The sequence below is a fragment of the Salvelinus sp. IW2-2015 genome, linkage group LG8 (assembly GCF_002910315.2).
Source record: "Salvelinus sp. IW2-2015 linkage group LG8, ASM291031v2, whole genome shotgun sequence".
Lineage (NCBI taxonomy): Eukaryota > Metazoa > Chordata > Actinopteri > Salmoniformes > Salmonidae > Salvelinus > Salvelinus sp. IW2-2015.
This window is the reverse complement of record NC_036848.1, coordinates 17,674,883-17,695,886: the sequence shown is the minus strand read 5'-3', so window position 1 is coordinate 17,695,886 and position 21,004 is coordinate 17,674,883. Positions and strand designations below refer to the sequence as shown.

General features: G+C 42.3%; 1 protein-coding gene across 1 annotated transcript in view; it reads right to left on the bottom strand.

Annotated features, from left to right (window-relative positions):
• The window catches only part of LOC111967008 (gamma-aminobutyric acid receptor subunit alpha-6-like), a 48,357-nt gene extending 27,827 nt beyond the window's left edge, over positions 1-20,530 (bottom strand). Inside the window, exons 1-7 of the mRNA XM_023991916.2 lie at positions 20,334-20,530; positions 19,984-20,102; positions 17,643-17,710; positions 17,281-17,501; positions 13,926-14,008; positions 11,574-11,717; positions 11,033-11,185 (exon numbers count right to left, since the gene is read on the bottom strand). Of these exons, the coding sequence (XP_023847684.2) occupies positions 11,033-11,185; positions 11,574-11,717; positions 13,926-14,008; positions 17,281-17,501; positions 17,643-17,710; positions 19,984-20,102; positions 20,334-20,419 (874 nt within the window). The 5' untranslated portion in view covers positions 20,420-20,530. The remainder of the gene's footprint in view (positions 1-11,032; positions 11,186-11,573; positions 11,718-13,925; positions 14,009-17,280; positions 17,502-17,642; positions 17,711-19,983; positions 20,103-20,333) is intronic.
• Between the last annotated feature and the right edge of the window lie 474 nt (positions 20,531-21,004).

The window sequence follows — 21,004 nt, the reverse complement described above, 5'->3', positions numbered from 1 at the left end:
CTCCATGTGTAACTATGTGTTGTTGTATGTGTCGAACTGCTTTGCTTTATCTTGGCCAGGTCGCAATTGTATGAGAACGTGTTCTCAATTTGCCTACCTGGTTAAATAAAGGTTAAATAAATAAAAATAAATAAATAAATAAATAAAAATAAATAAATAAAATCCACACCTTGATTGACCTGGCTGTGTGGCATGGAGCATTGTCCGTTTAAAAACCAATCCTCAGAGTTGGGAACATTGTTGGAGCAGAAGGGAAGCAAGATTTCTTCCAGGACAAACTTGTACGCGGCTGATTCATGCGTCCTTTATAAAGACAAATCTGCGTGATTCCAGCCTTGCTGAAGCACCCTCAGATCATCACCGATCCTCCACCAAATTTCACATTGGGTGCAAGACTCTGTGGCTTGTAGGCCTCTCCAGGTCTAGCACCCCAGTAACATTTGGAATTTGGGAGAAATGTTGTCACTAGTTTATAGAATAAAACAAAAATGTTAATTTTACCCAAACACATACCTATAAATAGTAAAACCAGAGAAACTGATAATTTTGTAGTGGTCTCTTCATTTTTTCCAGAGCTGTATGTGTAGTTGAAGTTTACATACACCTTAGCCAAATACATTTAAACTCAGTTTTTCACAATTCCTGACATTTAATCCCAGTAAAAATTCCCTGTCTTAGGTCAGTTAGGATCACCACTTATTTTAAGAATGTGAAATGTCAGAATAATAGGAGAGAGAATGATTTATTTCAGCTTTAATTTCTTTCATCACATTCCCAGTGGGTCAGAAGTTTGCATACACTCAATTAGTATTGGTAGCTTGCCTTTCAATTGTTTAACTTGGTTTGGGTCAAACGTTTCGGGTAGCCTTCCACAAGCTTTGCACAATAAGTTGGGTGAATTTTGGCCCATTCCTCCTGACAGAGCTGGTGTAACTGAGTCAGGTTTGTAGGCCTCCTTGCTCACACACACTTTTTCTGTTCTGTCCACAAATTGTCTATGGGATTGAGGTCAGGGCTTTGTGATAGCCACTCTAATACCTTGACTTTGTTGTCGTTAAGCCATTTTGCCACAACTTTGGAATTATGCTTGGGGTCATTGTCCATTTGGAAGACCCATTTGCGACCAAGCTTTAATTTCCTGACTGATGTCTTGAGATGTTGCTTCAATATATCCACATAATTTTCCTCTTCATGATGCCATCAATTTTGTGAAGTGCACCAGTCCCTCCTGCAGCAAAGCACCCCCACAACATCAATTCTACAGGGACTTCAGGATTAAGAAAAAAAGAAGGTATGGGAACTGATTAAAATGTCTGAACATTATGAAGTGGATATGAACACACACATACTCAACTACATGCTTGCTTACACATACGGACTTATACACACACACACCTGACCTCGCTCTCTTCTCTCACTCTCTCTTTCTCTTCTCTTCCTCTCTCTCTATTGTTGAGAACTGTTTATAATTTAATGCGTTTATTGTTTGTCTATCTTTTTTATGTGTTTGTCTACAAGTTTCTATATGTTTACAACAAGCAAGGGGAAGATATCAGAATAGGGGCATTGGGGAATAATAACATTGTACGGAATACATTTGTACTGTGAAATAAATATAGCTAGTTATAATTGTAACGGTTTGGTAGATTATAAAAAAAGAAGATCAGTCTTTACATGGCTAAAAGAAAAGGAATATAACATATACTGTTTACAGGAAACTCACTCTACATCCTTAAATTAAGTTGCGTGGAAAAGGGAATGGGGTGGTGAAATAATTTTCTCTCATTGACAAAGGAACTCAAAGGGTGTGATGATATTAATTAACAAAAATTTCGATCTGAATGTGAAAATAATCAGGAATGATTCGCAAGGAAGGTGGATTCTTTTGAATATGAAAGTGGACGAAAAAGAGATCTGGCTCATTAATCTATATGGTCCAAATCAAGATGATCCACACTTCTTCGAAAACATTTATACCAATTTATTGAACTTACAGGCAACAAATGATCTAATCATTATGGTATGAGACTATAACACAGTGTTAATTAAGTATCTCAATGGACCGTAAAGGTAATCACTCTACAAACTAGTGGATATTTGGAGAGTAAAAAACCCCGACCTAGTGAGATATACATGGAGGAGACTTAATCAAGCTAGTCGTCTTGACTACCTTATTGTCTCTTTCTCCTTAAAAATAAGGACAACTTATTTTTAACTAAGACAAAATAATTGATAACTGAATTTTTCCAGTATAATATAGGTTCAGCAAATCCCCTTATTGTTTGGGACACCTTTAAATGTACCTTCAGAGATCATTCAATTCAATATTCATCAATAATAAAAAAGCAGTTTCTGGCTAAAGAGACAAGACTAACAAGGGAAATGCATGAACTAATAGTACAGGTAGATAGCAATATAAATGATACTACAGAGATGCAAAATAAGTTAGAGGAAAAACAAAAAGAACTGGAGGAACTTATTCAAGAACGATCTAATGTAATCTATAAAAAAAATTAAGCATACTGGATGGAATATGGAGAGATATGCACAAAATTCTTTCTGAATCTCCAATACAGGAACGCTAACAAAAATAATTTGCAGAAACTCGTTACTGAAGACGGAGCCAACTATGATTTTCCGAATGATATTTCAAAAGAGGAAGCTAATTATTTTAGGCAGATGTTCTCTTTTCCGTCTCATCCTCTCCCACTGAATGAAGATTACGGTAAGGAATTCTTTCCAAATAATATAAAAAATTGAATATTAACAAATGTACAGAAAGATCAGTGCGAAGGCCAAATTACAGAGGAAGAACTTTTTGAGGCTATTAAATCCTTTCAGTCTGGAAAAACCCCAGGGCTTGATGGCATACCGGTAGAGGTATATCAAGTATTTTTTGATATTCTAAAAGCTCCATTGTCAGATTGTTTTAACTACTCCTATAGAAATGGTAGTCTGTCAGGTACTCAGCAGGAAGGTCTGATTTCTCTATTATTAATATAAGACGCAGATGGCAAATATAAAGACCCAGTCTATCTAAAAACCTGGAGGCCCCTTACACTTCAATGTTGTGATGCAAAAATACTAGCAAAATGCATAGCACAATTAAAAGGGTTTTACCAGGTATTGTTTATCCTGAACAGACAGGTTTTTTACATGGACGATACATTGGAGATAATATACGACAACTACTAGAAATAATAGAACATCATGAAACATATAAGAAGCTAGGAATGGTATTTATAGCGGATTTTGAAAAGGCTTTGATAAAGTAAGACTGGATTTTATTTATAAATGCCTGGATTTTTTCAATTTCAGTAATTCTCTAATAAAATGGAGAAAATGATGTATAGCAACCCCAGGTGTAAAATAGTAAATAACGGCTACTTCTCAGAGAGTTTTGAATTGTCAAGAGGAGTTAAACAAGGGTGTCCGCTGTCAACATATCTATTCGTTATGGCCATCGAAATGCTAGCTATTAAAATCAGATCCAATAACAACATTAGAGGATTAAAAATCCAAGGCTTAAAAACAAAGGTGTCCATATATGCCGATGACTCAAATTTTATGTTAAGTCCGCAAGCTATATCCTGCAATGTCTCAATAAATATCTATATAACTTTTCTGTACTCTCTGGACTAAAACCTAATTATGATAAGTGTACAATATTACGTATTGGATCCTTAAAAAATACAACTTTTACATTACCCTGCCGCTTACCTATTAAATGTGCTGATGGTGAAGTAGACATACTCTGTATTCATATCCCAAATATATAAATAAGCTCTCCACAATGAATTTCAAGAGAAAACTTGTAAAAATAGACAGAATCCTGCAACCATGGAGAGGTAAATACCTGTCTATTTATGGAAAAATTGCCCTGATTAACTCCTTAGTCATATCTCAGTTTACTCACTTACTTATGGCGCTGCCTACTCCTGATGATTCGTTATTCAAATCACATGAGCAAAAATATTTGCTTTATCCACTGAAAATATAGAACAAATATTACAACAAATATTATGACTGAACTCAAATGTGCTGGTTGGTAAAATACCTGTATTTATGGAAAGAAGTTTGAAAAGGGTATTTTGTTCTTAAATGATATTGTAAATTGTAATGGTAGAGTTATTGTAACGGTTTTCTAGATCTTCCTCCTCCTCAGACGAGGAGAGGAGAGAAGGATCGGAGGACCAATACGCAGCTAGGTATGATGACATAATATTTATTTAACAAGACAAAAGACGAAACGAAATACTCTTAAACAAACTACAAAACAACAAACGAAGTAGACAGACCTGGTGCGACGAACTTACATGTAACACGAAGAACGCAATAACAGGAAAACTGACTACATAAAACGAATGAACAAACAAAACCGAAAACAGTCCCGTGTGGCGTAACATACTGACACAGGAGACAACACCCACAACAATCAAAGTGAAAACACCTACCTTAATATGGCTCTCAATCAGAGGAAATGAAAACCACCTGCCTCTAATTGAGAGCCATTCAGGTCACCCTTAAACCACACACAAACACATAACAAAGACTACCCACCCAAACTCACGCCCTGACCGTCAAACACATACAAACAAACAGAAAACAGGTCAGGAACGTGACAGAACCCCCCCTCAAGTGCGAACTCCGGGCGCACCACCAAAAGTCTAGGGGAGGGTCTGGGTGGGTGTCTGACCACGGGGTGGCTCAGGCTCTGGCGAGGTCCCCACCCCACCATAGTCAAACCCAACTTCCGTCTTCCCTCTGAATGACCACCTCCTATTCCACCCACTTACTTTAAAGGTACCGTCGATATAAGGGGCAGCACCGGGATAAGGTAGCTCAAGACAGAGAGGTAGGTCAGGATAGAGAGGTAGGCAGGATAGAGAGGTAGCAGGATAGAGGGGCAACTCCGGACTGAAGGGCAGCTCCGGACAGAGAGACAGCTCTGGACTGAGGGGCAGTTCTGGATGGCGCTCTGGCGGATCCTGGCGGACGGCTCTGGCGGTCCTGGCTGGACGGCTCTGGCGGATCCTGGCTGGAACGGCTCTGGCGGATCCTGGCTGGACAGCTCATGGCTGGCTGACGGATCTGGCTGCTCATGGCTGGCTGATGGATCTAGCTGCTCATGGCTGGCTGACGGATCTGGCTGCTCATGGCTGCCGACGGATCTGGCTGCTCATGGCTGGCTGACGGATCTGGACGCTCATGGCTCGCTGACGGCTCTGGCAGATCCTGTCTGGTTGGCGGCTCTGGCAGATCCTGTCTGGTTGGCGGCTCTGGCAGATCCTGTCTGGTTAGCGGTCTGGCAGATCCTGTCTGGTTAGCGGCTCTGGCAGATCCTGTCTGGTTAGCGCTCTGGCAGATCCTGTCTGGTTGGCGGCTCGGCAGACGTCTGACGAATGGCTCTAGCGGCTCCTGACTGACTGTCGGCTCTGACGGCTCGGGACAGACGGGCGGCTCTAATGGCTCGGGACAGACGGATGGCTCAGACGGCACTGGCAGACGGATGGCTCAGACGGCGCTGGGGAGACGGATGGCTCAGACGGCGCTGGGGAGACGGATGCTCAGATGGCGCTGGGGAGACGGATGGCTCTGGCTGATCCTGTCTGGCGGAAGGTTTGGCTGCTCCTGTCTGGCGGAAGGCTCTAGCGGCTCCTGTCTGGCGGAAGGCTCTAGCGGCTCCTGTCTGGCGGAAGGCTCTGTAGGCTCATGGCAGACGGCGCGGCTTTGCAGGCTCATGGCAGACGGGCGGCTTTGAAGGCTCAATACAGACGGGCAGTTCATGCGGCGTTGGCAGACGGAAGACTCTGGCCGGCTGAGACGCACTGTAGGCCTGGTGCGTGGTGCCGGAACTGGAGGCACCGGACTGGAGACACGCACTTCAAGCCTAGTGCGGGGAGCAGGAACAGGGCACACTGACCTCTCGAAGCGCACTATAGGCCTGGTGCGTGGTACCGCACTGGTGGCACCGGGCTGAGGGCACGCACATCAGGACGAGTACGGGGAGAAGGAACAGTGTGTACAGGGCTCTGGAGACGCACAGTGGCTTAGTGCGTGGTGCCGGAACTGGAGGCACTGGGCTGGAGACACGCACCATAGGAAGAGTGGTGGAGGAGGAACAGGGCTCTGAAAACGCACTGGAAGCCTGGTGCGTGGTGTAGGCACTGGTGGTATGGGCTGGGCGGGGAGTAGCGCCGGAAATACCGGACCGTGCAGGCGTACTGGCTCCTTGAGCATTGAGCCTGCCCAACCTTACCTGGTTGAATGCTCCCCGTCGCCCGCCAGTGCGGGGAGGTGGAATAACCCGCACCGGGCTATGTAGGCGAACCGGGGACACCATGCGTAAGGCTGGTGCCATGTAAGCCGGCCCGAGGAGACGCACTGGAGACCAGACGCGTTGAGCCGGCCTCATGACACCTGGCTCAATGCCCAATCTAGCCCTACCAGTGGGGGAGGTGGAATAACCCGCACCGGGCTATGCACACGTACAGGAGACACGTGCGCTCTACTGCGTAACACGGCGTCTGCCCGTACTCCCGCTCTCCACGGTTAGCCTGGGAAGTGGGCGCAGGTCTCCTACCTGCCCTCGGCCCACTACCTCTTATCCCCCCCAATAAATTTTTGGGTAGTACTCACGGGCTTTTCGGGCTTCGTGCTAGACGCGTCCCCTCATAACGCCGGTTCCTCTCTCCGTTTCCTCCGCTCTCCGAGCTGCCTCCAGCTGTTCCCATGGGCGGCGATTCACTTCAACTTTAGCCCATGGTCCTTTCCTTCCATGATTTCCTCCAAGACCAGAAATCCTGCTTCGTGCGCTGTCCGTTAACCCGCTGCTTGATCCGGGTTTGGTGGGTGGTTCTGTAACAGTTTTTCTAGATCTTCCTCCTCTCAGACGAGGAGAGGAGAGAAGGATCGGAGGACCAATACGCAGCTAGGTATGATGACATAATATTTATTTAACAAGACAAAAGACGAAACGAAATACTCTTAAACAAACTACAAAACAACAAACGAAGTAGACAGACCTGGTGCGACGAACTTACATGTAACACGAAGAACGCAATAACAGGAAAACTGACTACATAAAACGAATGAACAAACAAAACCGAAAACAGTCCGTGTGGCGTAACATACAGACACTGACACAGGAGACAACCACCACAACAATCAAAGTGAAAACACCTACCTTAATATGGCTCTCAATCAGAGGAAATGAAAACCACCTGCCTCTAAGAGAGCCATATCAGGTCACCCTTTAAACCAACACAGAAACACATAACAAAGACTACCCACCCAAACTCACGCCCTGACCGTCAAACACATACAAAACAACAGAAAACAGGTCAGGAACATGACAGTTATGTCCATCATGGAGTTATCAGAATTGTACGGGAAGGTCTGCTCAATCCAAGAGTACAACCAATTGATTACAGCATTGCCCCAAAAATGGAAGAGGCGGGTGGCAGCAGGAGGAGGTAGGGAACTGGTCTGTCTGCCCAATATAAAGGATCAAAACTGGCGGAGGAATAAAAAAAACATAAATAGGAAAGTATACCAGTTTCATTTGAGGACAAGGATGTTGACAACTGTGCCATACAGATTGAAAAATAGTTGGGAAGAGATTGTTGATGTACCGATTCCATGGTACAGGGTGTATGAGTTGATAATAAAACAATGCAAGATTCAAGACTTCGTGCTTTTCAGCTAAAATTATTATATAGAATTCTTGCCACCAACAAAATGTTGAATATTTGGGCCATAAAATCATCGAAGCTCTACAGATTTTGTTGTGAGGATACAGAATTAATAGACCATTTATTTTGGTATTGCCCTCAGTTAGCCTGTTTCTGGTCTCAGGTTCAGCAATGGCTGAAAATGCATAGCATTGATCTAAAATTGACCCCATAAATAGTACTGCTAGGAGATCTGGGAGATCTGGAGAGACCGGGTCAGTCAATTACTAATATACTAATACTAATACTCTTAGTAAAAATATTTATCTTCAATACGCAATCTGTAGATTCTATTCGATTAGATAGATTGAAATTGTACGTTAAACATCATAGCATAGCTGAAAGATATGTGTTGCGTAGAAACACAAAGTGGGTGGCCAGCAGAGAAAGATGGGATGGGCTGAGGGAAGCTGAGGGTTGGTATGTGGAATTGGAGACAAGTGGGAGTGGAGTTGCTGTGAGAGAGAGAATGATGGTCAAAAGATAAAGGAGAAAAAAAAGTCAAAAGAACAAAATAAAAGTACATTTGAATGACACTAAGTGGCAGTGTTTTTACAACTAATGCCGGTTTGCCTGAGGCTGATGCCGTGTAGGTGTTTGTACACATGCATACTGTATACACTCTCATTCAAATAAAAACATACAAGAACACACACACACACACACACATGTAATAGTGCCAGACATGAACACCAACATATACAGTTGGCATTGCTGTTATGATTTCAGTTGTCCCCCATGTCCTTTGTTGTAAATGTATTATTTTGTTTAAAAATAATTGCATTGTTGTTTGCTGTTTCCTTCTGTCTTTTCCTTTTTTCTCTTTAGTTCATTCTCTTGGTTGTTGGTGCATTGGGGGGGTTCTTGGGGGTGGGGAATGGAATTCACTGTATTTTTTATTTCTTCCGGGGCGGGGGCAGTGGGAGGGGTCTCGAATGGTTGAGGGACAGCTATTGGGGAACTGTGGGGATATCTTGGAGGGTGCGGGTTTCACAAGATTGTGATCATGGAAAAGGAAACTATGACATATATTTTATATCACCATCATGCACACGCACCCTCACACATAAGGATGGCTCTGTTGCGGAAAGACTGATACATGTTTGATAGTGTCTTGATGCTGTATTGTTTGTCCTTCATGTTCTAATACTTTAATGTTACCCCTTCCTTATGTTTTTTGTAATAAATATATATATATATATTTTAAAGCACCCCCACAACATGATGCTGCCAGCCCCATGCTTCACGGTTGGGATGTTGTTCTTCGGCTTGCTAGCCTCCCCCTTTTTCCTCCAAACATAACAATGGTCATTATGGCCAAACAGTTCTATTTTTGTTTCATCAGACCAGTGACATTTCTCCAAAATGTACGATCTTTGTCTTGCTGTTCTTCCTTGTTCTTCCTTGTTCTTCCTTGCTAAGCGGCCTTTCAGGTTGCGTCGATATAGGACTCATTTTACTGTGGATATAGATACTTTTGTACCTGTTTCCTCCAGCATCTTCACAAGGTCCTTTGCTGTTGTTCTGGGATTGATTAGCACAATTCGTACCAAAGTACGTTCATCTCTAGGAGACAGAACACGTCTCCTTCCTGGGCGGTATGACGGCTGCGTGGTCCCATGGTGTTTATACTTGCGTACTATTGTTTGTACAGATGAACGTGGTTCCTTCAGGCGTTTGGAAATTGCTCCCAAGGATGAACCAGACTTGTGGAGGTCTACAATTTTTTTTCTGAGGTCTTGGCTGATTCCTTTTGATTTTCCCATGATGTCAAGCAAAGAGGCACTGAGTTTGAAAGTAGGCCTTGAAATACATCCACAGCTACACTTCCAATTGCTTCAAATGATGTCAATTAGCCCATCAGAAGCTTCCAAAGCCATGACATCATTTTCTGGAATTTTCCAAGCTGTTTAAAGGCACAGTCAACTTAGTGTATGTAAGCTTCTGATCCACTGTAATTGTGATGCAGTGAATTATAAATGAAATAATCTGTCTGTAAACAATTGTTGGAAAAATGACTTGTGTCATGCACAAAATAGATGTCCTAACCGACTTGCCAAAACTATATTTTGTTAACAAGATATTTGTGGAGTGGTTAAAAAACGAGTTTTAATGACTCCAACCTAAGTGTATGTAAACTTCCGACTTCAACACACACACACACACACACACACACACACACAGTGCCTTCGGAAAGTATTCAGAACCCTGCATTCAACCGAAATGTGTCTTCCGATTTTAACCCAAACCAATCAATTGCTATATATTTGAACGCTGCAATTGGTTGCCAAAAATTCTGGGGTGGGGCTTAGCGAAGGGTCAATTATGTAATACAGTATGAGACTTCCCAAGCTCAGGGGTAACACATAAGAAAGGCTGATTTACATGGAGTACTTGTAAAACCCAGGTTAATGAAAGTAATGGAAATGTGCTGTGGAATTGAGAAGTTCTTGCAGTTCTGTACATTTTGCCATGTCTAATGTGTATTCATTACAAAAAAATCTATGGGCTAAAAAACCTGGCAAAAAAAAACGTTAGCTGACATGGGTTAGTTGAACACGACATTTCTGACAAGTTATAAATAACTCTTTAAGGTATGCAATGACTGACATGACAAGGAGAAAACTGATGATGCACTGCCCAATTAGAAAATTGCACCTTGTACATTCTATGACAACCTTCAAGAGTAAGATGGAAGCCCATTTGTTAACAAACAAAAATGTGGGTGGAGTCAGAGATTGAGGAGTGCACCTTTAAGCCGGGAACCTTGTGCACCTTGCATGGAATTAGAGTACCTTTTAAGGCTACCTTACCTGATGTTAAGTAAATATCCTCTGTTTGCTTGGTCTCCTATAGACTTGTACTATACACTCTAGTACAGTGGTTCCCAAACTGTGGGGTGCACCCCTGGGGCCCCACAGTTTGGGAACCACTGTGCTGGAGTGTATAGTTCCTGGCTTAAAAAGGTGCACTCCTTTAATCTTTGACTCCACCCACAGTGGGGCCCTGCCATTTCTGTTTGTAAACAAATGTGCAGGTATTGGCAAATGCAACTGCCACTTGATGGATAACAACAATGGAAGTATAACACACATTTAATAAATCGTAGCCCTTAATTGTTATATAAGAGGCTAAAGACAGCAAAGTCCATTGCTCAGCAGCACGTAGTCACAAAATGAAGATGGAGACAAAGACACACAGATGAGGCACTTCACTCTTCACACACTTCACATGTGCATCTTCTCTGCCTCTCAAAATAAGTATTTTACAGAATGGCGGGATTTGTGTGCAATACGTACCGAAGACTGTTCGAGCCGGGACCGATTCTTTATTTATCCAGAAGGACACTTGGGAGAGGATTACTGTCATGATGCAGGGGATATACGTCTGAATCATGAAGTAGCCCATTTTCCGCTTCAAGTGGAAGTGCACTGTCATCACCACGTATTCACCTGGAGGATAGCCATAGATGTGACGGTTGATTCGTTCCATAAAAAAAAACAGACTGACATGAGACAATGAGCACAAGCACAGAAAATGATGGACTCCTGCTAGTTTGTATTGTGTCTTCACTGTTCTCTGAGGGATACAGCGTCAAACAAAATCATTCATTTTTACTGACGCCATAGAGTGCCTTTGGAGACAGTAGCGTAAAAGTGAATCATGATAAAATTAAAATATATAACTAGACTAGTTATTTTGGACAACGCTACTGTACAGAAAACATTCCAAACTGAATTAAGAAGTGAAGAAGAAATTACAATGTTTATTAACAAAGAATGGCATCACTATCATCAGAGTTGGGGATATCTACTGTATCTTACCAATGGCCTACCATACCTGTGATTGACTTGACCTCCTCACTGCTGACAGTGTGGCCAATGAGATCATACTGCACTAGGCTGGAGGATTCTGGGGGAACCTCCACTGAATACTGTGGTCCTTTGGTCCAGGTATAAATCACCTCTGTTTTAGGGTATGCATCTGAGGGGAGAGAAGGAAAATATATGTATTCAACTCTCAAGTTAAGGTTAAGGCAAATTCAAAATTGTAGCTGAAATGAAAAAACATGTACAATGGAGTTATTGAGCAGAGAGAGAGAGATAATAGGGCCTTTATTGTGAGAGAGAGAGCGTCATTAAGTGGAAATGTTAAAATGGTAGTCTATGAGAGTATGACTACTGTATGCAAGTGATATCCTCTTCATAACTCTAAGCTTTGTGAACATGAGAAATGTTTCTATCGCCCTCATCTAGTCAGTGGATCACAATGCATTTGAAAGACACAATGATGTGTGATGTGATGGTGTGCAGTCTAGTTACGCATGGTTTCCCCACTTTATCTGTACATCCCTCACTGGCTTAATACATACAGACGTTGAAGATGACCTGAAATAGTGCACTCTGGATTTTTAGAGGCCTTTTCCTCATAATTTGATTGAAAATGAGTAGTACAGTAGCATGGTAATAAAGGGCGTGGGTGTCTACTGTGTGCTCAAAGTGTAGACTTCTGTGTGCTCAAAGTGTAGACTTCTGTGTGCTCAATGAGTCGGCTTTTAAACAAACTGCCAGGTCTCACAAGCTCTCTCTTACATGTAAAAGTTTTTGCATATCCAACGTTGCAAAAAATGGTGCAAAAACGTTGAAATGTGACACGAGGGTTCATACAAGAGGGCTGACAGAAAAAACAACAACAAATGCTTGGGTTCATGTCGGGGTCTGTTGTTCCCATTTGTCGTTTCCCACAGGGGACTCAAAGTCGGCATGACACCAACTGCGCAGGGAAAATGGGCCGGCTGGGGCGTTGTGGAGTGGACTGCTGCCAGGGCGCCGACTCACACCAGCTCTGGAGAGATCCAGAATAGGTCTGAGCTAACCTGGGGCGGGAAGAGGAATTCTGACCTTTCCCGAGCTACAGGCCCCATCGGATGCAGCGTCTGCTTCCCTGACTCTGGGCCAGGATGGGAGGATGGGATTTGGGGAAGGTGGGGGGAGGTACTATGTGAAACCAAGAATAATGTAACTGAATGATAACTGAGGAATCTATTTTGTCCTCTGCCTCCACAATGTCACAATTGCTGATAATAGATTGGGGGAGGGTTGGGAAGTGCATGGGGAAACCATCCTCCGATCCTCCTCCTTTCTTTTGCTTTTCCCTCAGTAGATGCTATCTTTAAATCTCTACTGTTTTCTGATAAGACAGAACCCTCATTTGAAAACTTCTTCCATTGGAGATAAGTCACTGTTTTGCTGACCGTTACGCTCATTATGAACAATAGTGCTGAATTTGGGTTTCTTTGTTCTGTTTTTGGTACAAAATGAATGTCATGTATTATTAGCGTCAATGTCAGAAAAAAGCTAATTACTTCTAACTTGAGGAATATGTATGAAATTCCAAAATATGACAAAACAGGAAGAATACCACAAGCTTGACACTGCATATAGTAACGGTAATGGTAGTATTTTTCTCAAAACAAACTAGTACATTTTTTTTTTTTGACATACTGGGATATATTGAGTACATCTACACATTTCAGACAGAAGATGTGGTATATTATCTGTAACAAATACAAGGCAGTGTTTATAGGACCACCTTTAAAACAGACCCTTATTTATCACTTCTTTTGCTGGTATACCCCTTTTAAACATATCACTGGGTAACTGGTGAATTGGTGGTTTGGGGGTGTTATTAAACCATGGGGGCTGTTTGCATTTAACATTATGGAGGTGTTAAGCAACATATAAAGAAAAATCTGCAAAAAGTTGTCGGGATGCTAAAGTTGGCAGAAAAACATATTGTGTGAAAGGTGTATAGGTTGGTTTAAATTTGTCATGTTTTTTAAAAATCCCTACCCCTTTCAGATATACCAAAAAGCAGGGGAAAAGAAGCCGGCTGGTAAATTGGTGTGATCTGTGTATGAAAATATGCATTTTTTAAACATTGCAAACTAAATCAATCAGGACAAAGAACTGTTAGAGAATGTAAACACATAAACAGTGTCAGGTTTAATATCTGCTAAGAAACGGTATAGTCGGATTTGCGTTGGGGTGTATTTCAATACGTACAGTGTTCCGAAGTATGCATGTCAAACAATTTATTCGTCTCATGAGAAGAATGAAGAACCGCTTTTTAAGGTCACTTCTCAAGTCACTTCTATTAGAATAGACTTCAAGTATATCATATCATACTTACAGCTTCCAAACTTGAGAGGGCATGCATGTCCATCCATGGGGAAGTCCACAAGCTTCATGGGACACTCTGCACTGATAGTCAACCTATGGGGACACATACATCTAGACATATTGAAACGAATGGGAGTTGGAGAGAGTAGGGACCCCTCCAAACAGAAGACAAACGTGTCATATCCATGAAGTGGAGAACTACCTTTAGGATGGATACCGTAGGTCGGCTGAGTAGCACATGCTGACCAAACTAGCTCCATCATGCGCATGTTGATTTTGTCTATCCCCACCAGCTTGTTGTTGCTAGCTAATTTGTCTTTGGAGATAAACACTGGGTTGTTCTTTTTTACCTGGAATGCATGTGACCCATTTCAAGAACGTAGACGTATGTCGAACGTCACTATTTCATAGGAGAGGCATTTGAACGTTTTTTTTTTATATCAATTTTTTTATCAAAATGCTTTTTGGGCAGAAATGCCTTCTGGAACATGTGAACTTTCATGTGACTTAATAATAAACTTGTATGCCATCTGCAAATATGAATAAAATGGTTAAATTACAAGCCTAGTTGGTTTATCCATGGAAAAAGCCAAGAGCCTTCCCGCTAGCCATGATTGGCTGAGTTAATGGATGAGCTGGACATGCTGGCTCGCTAGCTAACGCTACCATTATAATCTGTGTAATAATATTATTCGCATCTCAGAAATCAATTTGCATTGCTAGTTATAGCCTAATTTTAGCTAGGTAGCTAACATTGAACCTAGTTGGTTAACTTTTGCAACCTGCAGATCCATACTACAGCATTTCATGCATAGTGGCTAGATAATGACAATCCGTTTGTACTGTAGCTATGGGTTTGGATTATGATTAATTGTTTAGCTAGCTAGCTAGCTAAACAATTAACCATAACCTGAACCCATAGGTACAGTACAAACGGATTGTCATAGCTAGCTACATGTCTAAACGAAAGACTCCACTTCATAAGAGAATGATTACATCACCCATTAAGTTAGCCAGGTGTGTCTGGGGGGTTTATTTCATGAACATGTGTACTTATCTAGACAATAGTGACCCAGCCACTTAGCTAGATGAGGCTGTGGGGTGGTTATAGCATTTCTTTCACATGACTTATCAATGTCTGGGTAAGTATCATCTAATAATGATAAAATATGTATACAATAGGTTTATCTAGATACTTTCAAAGTCAGATTAGGATATTGGCCAAAGACTAGATAAAGTGTATGTTTACCTGGAGTTTTTCTTTATTGTAAAGAGATGGGTGGTGCTAAGGCTTAAGAGGTTGTGAACAACGTTGAATAGTTGTAGACAAAGAGCAGCTCTTCAGTGGGTGTACCAAAACATTCGAGGGCCATTTTCTCAAAAGTGGGGTTACAATCAACTTTCAAAGCAGAATTACGTTCCCGGAAAGGCTCTGGAGCAACGAACCGCCCTTGCTGTCTCTGCCTGGCCGGTTCCCCTCCACTGGGATTCTCTACCTCTAACCCTATTACAGGGGCTGAGTCACTGGCTTACTGGTGCTCTTTCATGCCGTCCCTAGGAGGGGTGCGTCACTTGAGTGGGTTGAGTTACTGACGTGATCTTCCTGTCTGGGTTGGCGCCCCCCCTTGGTTTGTGCTGTGGTGGAGATCTTTGGGGGCTATACTCGGCCTTGTCTCAGGATTGTAAGTTGGTGGTTGAAGATATCCCTCTAGTGGTGCGGGGCTGGCTTTGGCAAAGTGGGTGGGGTTATATCCTTCCTGTTTGGCCCTGTCCGGGGGTATCATCGGATGGGGCCACAGTGTCTCCTGACCCCTCCTGTCTCAGCCTCCAGTATTTATGCTGCAGTAGTTTGTGTCGGGGGGCTAGGGCCAGTTGGTTAATCTGGAGTACTTCTCCTGTCTTATCCAGTGTCCTGTGTGAATTTAAGTATGCTCTCTCTAATTCTCTCCTTCTCTCTTTCTTTCTCTCTCTCGGAGGACCTGAGCCCTAGGACCATACGTCAGGCATGATGACTCCTACTGGGCATGAGACTCCTTGCTGTCCCCAGTCCACCTGGCCTTGCTGCTGTCCCAGTTTCAACTGTCTGCCTGCGGTTATGGAACCCCTACCTGTCCCAGACCTGCTGTTTTCAACTCTTAATGATCGGCTATGAAAAGCCAACTGACATTATTCCTGATTATTATTTGACCATTGTTCATTATGAACATTTTGAACATCTTGGCTCTCTCTAATTCTCTCCTTCCTCTTTCTTTCTCTCTCTCGGAACTGAGCCCTAGGACCATACGTCAGGACTACCGGCATGATGACTCCTTGCTGTCCCCAGTCCACCTGGCCTTGCTGCTGTCCCAGTTTCAACTGTTCTGCCTGCGGTTATGGAACCCCTACCTGTCCCAGACCTGCTGTTTTCAACTCTTAATTATCGGCATGAAAAGCCAACTGACATTTATTCCTGATTATTATTTGACCATGCTTGTCATTTATGAACATTTTGAACATCTGGCCATGTTCTGTTATAATCTCCACCCGGCACAGCCAGAAGAGGACTGGCCACCCTCATAGCCTGGTTCCTCTCTAGGTTTCTTCCTAGGTTTTGGCCTTTCTAGGGAGTTTTCCTAGCCACCGTGCTTCTACACCTGCATTGCTTGCTGTTTGGGGTTTTAGGCTGGGTTTCTGTACAGCACTTCGAGATATTAGCTGATGTACGAAGGGCTTTATAAAATAAACTTGATTATTCCTCTGTATGATATAGCATTTTGTAGCTCTGCATCTCTACTTTTATCCAATGTGAAAAACAATTTTTCACATTTTTCTACATAAGACTGAACCGAGGCGGTGGGTCACATATGTTCCTTTTTTTTGCTGGATCTTTTTAGAATTTTGAGTCACACAAAATCGTATGTTCTCTACTCTTACAATTGATCCACAGATAAAAGGGGAAAYTTAGTTTTTAGTTCGTTTTTCTTTGATTCATTTATCCTTGTTCATTCTCCTTCTTCTCCCCCTTCTTCTGCTTCTGCTTCTCCTTCTTCTCCTGTGGATTTTATACAGCGGTTGGCAACCAACTTTAAGGTGCATTTCCGCCATCAACTGGACTGGAGTGTGGCTTAAACTCTCAGTAGGTGTCTAAAAACCAATGAGTAGATGGGAGAGGCAGGACTTGCAGTGCGTCAGGCATCTAAAATATAATATATTTTAGCACCTGGCTTCGCAGACGCCCGCGAGCAGTTTGGATGCATGTGTACATTTATTTTGCAACGCTCACACACCCAACGCTGATTGTTTGGACAGGATGTTAGCGTGGTGAAAAACTGGCATGCTGGGTAATGCATGCATCATGGTGTAAAGCATGTTGGTATATGTAGTACCTCATGGTGTAAAGAATCGTGCCGTTCTTCATGATGCGGAACAACCTGTTGGGGGCAGTCATGTTGTGTGCCACAGACTTCTTGCCATTCCTGAAGAAGGTGTCAGGAGTCCACACATTGGCGACCATCATGTTGTTGAGTCGGAGGATCTCAATAGGACCCTCATACCTCAGCCTCCTGTCGACCCATGTCTGTCTGAAGAACACGTCCATGGTGTACTCCTGAGGAAGCAGAAACCAACATCTAAACAGTTGCGGTTGTATTTTTTTTCTTCTCTGAAACGTTAAGTGTATTGTCTACACGAATTCAAACTGTTTTTTTTAGGCTATTCATCTGTTTCAAGTTGTTGATTCGGTACATACCATTTCAACATCAGAGACAGGCCCGAAACTTGTGACATAAATGTCTGTTTTCACCTCTGTCACCGGACCTATTGAGAGAGAAATTCAAATCAGTTTCACGATATCTAGAATATCCTAAGCATATCACATCATAGCCCCAAGCAACTGTGCTTCTGCATCTCCATTGCTTGCTCATTGGGGTTTTAGGCTGGGTATCTGAAATGCACTTTTGTGACAACAGCTGATGTAAAAAGGGCTTTATAAAATGAATGTGATTAACTGAATGATTTGAAGTGACCGTACAGTGCCTTGGAACTTTTTTAACATTTCGTTGCATTACAAAGTGGGATTAAAATAGATGTCATTTTATTTACACAAAATACTCCATAATGTCAAAGTTTTAAAAATAAATGAAAAATTGCAACAAGGCACTAAAGTAATGCAAAAATAATAAAAATAACAGCAAAGGAATAGACTTTTTGGCCTAAATGCAATGCCTTATGTATGGGAAAAATCCAACACAACACATCACTGCCTCATTTTCAAGCATGGTTTTGGCTGCATCATGCTATAGGTACGTTTAACATCAGCAAATAAATAAATGGGATGGAGCTAAGCACAGGCAAAATTCTAGAAGACCTGATTCAGTGTGCTTTACACCAGACACTGGGAAACGAATTCACCTGTCAGCAGGACAATAACCTACAACACAAAGCCAAATACATTGGAGTTGCTTACCAAGAAGACAGTGAATGTTCCTGAGTGGCCAGTTTTTACTTGAATCTGTTTGAAAATCTATGACAAGACTTCAAATTTGCTGTCTAGCCATGATCCCCAACACCTTGACAGAACGTGATGCATTTTGAAAAGAATAATGGGCAAGTATTGCACAATTCAGGTGTGCAAAGCTCTTATGAGACTTACCCAAGAAGTCTCACAGCTGTAATCACTGCCAAAGGTGTTTCTAACTTGTACTGACTCAGGGGGGTGAATACTTATCTAATCAAAGTATGTTCGTGTTTTATTTTATATTAATCTTTCAAAAATGTTAGAATTGTTCTTGCACTTTGATATTACAGAGTATTTTGTGAAGATCGATGACAAAAAAATGACAAATCCATTTTAGTCCCACTTTGTAACAATAAAATGTGAAGAAATCCAAGGGGTCTGTGTACTTTCTATAGGCACTCTAGTTCTGGTTTATTAGGCTACCCTTTATGAACCAATCCTCAATTGAATTTAAGTAGAACTTGTATTATTCACATGTAGGCCTGTCATGGAATAATATGTCAAACATAAAACCTCAGTAACAGCCTAACATTGGCCAAAGGTTGGGGTTGATGGTGCTGTGGAGATGTGTGCCAAAACCCTACAGTATATGCAATAGCCTGCAACTTATGCTTACCGAATAACCCGCACCAGGTTCTAAACTTTTATATAATGGAGTGAACCTGAGATAAATAGGTTTAAATCATACATTTCTGGGAGTAAGCTGATCAGTATCTAACCTATGCACACTTTGTGAGTTTTGAAGTTTACGCGCACTAAGGTAGAATCTTTTTGAGGGTGGAGTTGAAGGACGTATCCTAAGGTAGGCTATTTTCAAACACACCGTCAAGTCTATAATGAACGAAAAATAGGTTACTTTTTCGTTATTAATTCACATTCAAACATACAGTCTTTAAACATGTGTGTGTCTGGTACTTGGTGCTCGTGGAGAATTTGACACAAGAAAACGACACTGCACTCTTTCTATTTAAATAGTGCAATAAGCGGCTTTCCCCACAGCGATTAGACTACATATCTAAACTCGCTTAAACATTTGAAGGTAGCCTACCGTTTTCAGTCGCACACAAGAGTCAAAGCATTGATTATAAGAAAGTGTTAATTCGGGTCATGAACGACTAGCTTTTGAAACAAGGAATGTCGTTTCACATCTGTGGGAGGCAGTAGTCGTGGCTCAGTGGAAGAACATGTTTCATTTGAAACAGTAGGCTACGGAAAAGCTCATGCTCTCTGGTTGAAAAATACAGTGTGATTTTGATCTGTCAACCTCATAGCCTATTTAAACAACTCAATCAATAAAATTGATTTAAAGCCCTTTTTTTTTTACATCAGCAGATGTCACAAAGTGCAATACAGAAACTCAGGCTAAAACCCCAAACAGCAAGCAATGCAGAAGCTTGGTGGCTTGGAAAAACTCACTAGAAAGGCAGGAACCTAGGAATAACCCTAGAGAGGAACCAGGCTCTGAGGCATTGGTACAATAGTGGAAATCATAGTTGCTCATCTCTTTGAGCCACTGTAGCACACAAACTAATTGGACAGCCGAAAACTGTCACCGTTTCAGGTATGTACCTACCCCCAAATCCAGGTCGCAGTCTGTTGTCATACCCGTCCAGGAGTCTGTCTAAAATGCGTGTGAAATTCTCGGGATATATTCTGTCATCCTTTTTTATCGTTCCAGAGATTCTCTTTACACTGAAAAACGACACAAATAACCAAAATGATTTGTCATCGTGAAATACAGTAGCCTCTCCGATACCCAAGCTATGGATGACAAAATTAACATTAGGAGTCGATCTTATCACAATTACAGCACTTTCAGATTTCAGCACCTAGAGTCTTCAGAACCATGGGCAGTGACACCAGCGCAGCGCCAATCTGACAGGAAAAAATATTCCCCCCAGATCATGTATCCTCGGAACTCACCAAGCAATCAAGCAGAAAAAGTAGAAGAGAGTCGAAATGTAACTGGGGTACATCGCAGTTACCATCTCCTTCTTGGCAGAAACCATCTTTGCATGCCATACTTTAAGCCTCTTCACATCTCCATTCGCCAAATGTATTGTCCCAACATGGAAAGATTAAAGCCAGAGAGACAATGGCGCCAAAGCAACTCCAGCAGCATCTCCCGCTATCGCCAGGGTAAAAAAAGCCCGTGCCAGCTGAGCATCTGAACGCGTGCACCTTTCCTGCTGTCGCCCGATGACTAAACCAAAAACATTCTTCTCTCAGTTGTTGGCATCCACCCCAAGTCCAGTAGGTATCCTCTGTTTCACACCACGGTTTGACTTGAGAGATGAGAATAGACGTGAACTGTGCTGCGTTGAAACGCAAGGTTTTATGGAAAAATTGGGTTGTCCGTCTACCGCGCAATAAAGCCAGTGGTGAGACCAACAGCGAGAGAATAAGGGCGCAACAACCAGCTTTCGATTCAAGATCTGGCTGCTTGTAGTTAGTTACTCCCCCACCAACCCCCCCAGAGCTCAATGAAACACATATGATGTTGTCAAAGCCATGATCACAATAGTGCTGTTACACTTTTTCGTTTAGAGTGGGCCATATGCTCAGCCATATTAGGCAAACTATTGTTTGGGGAG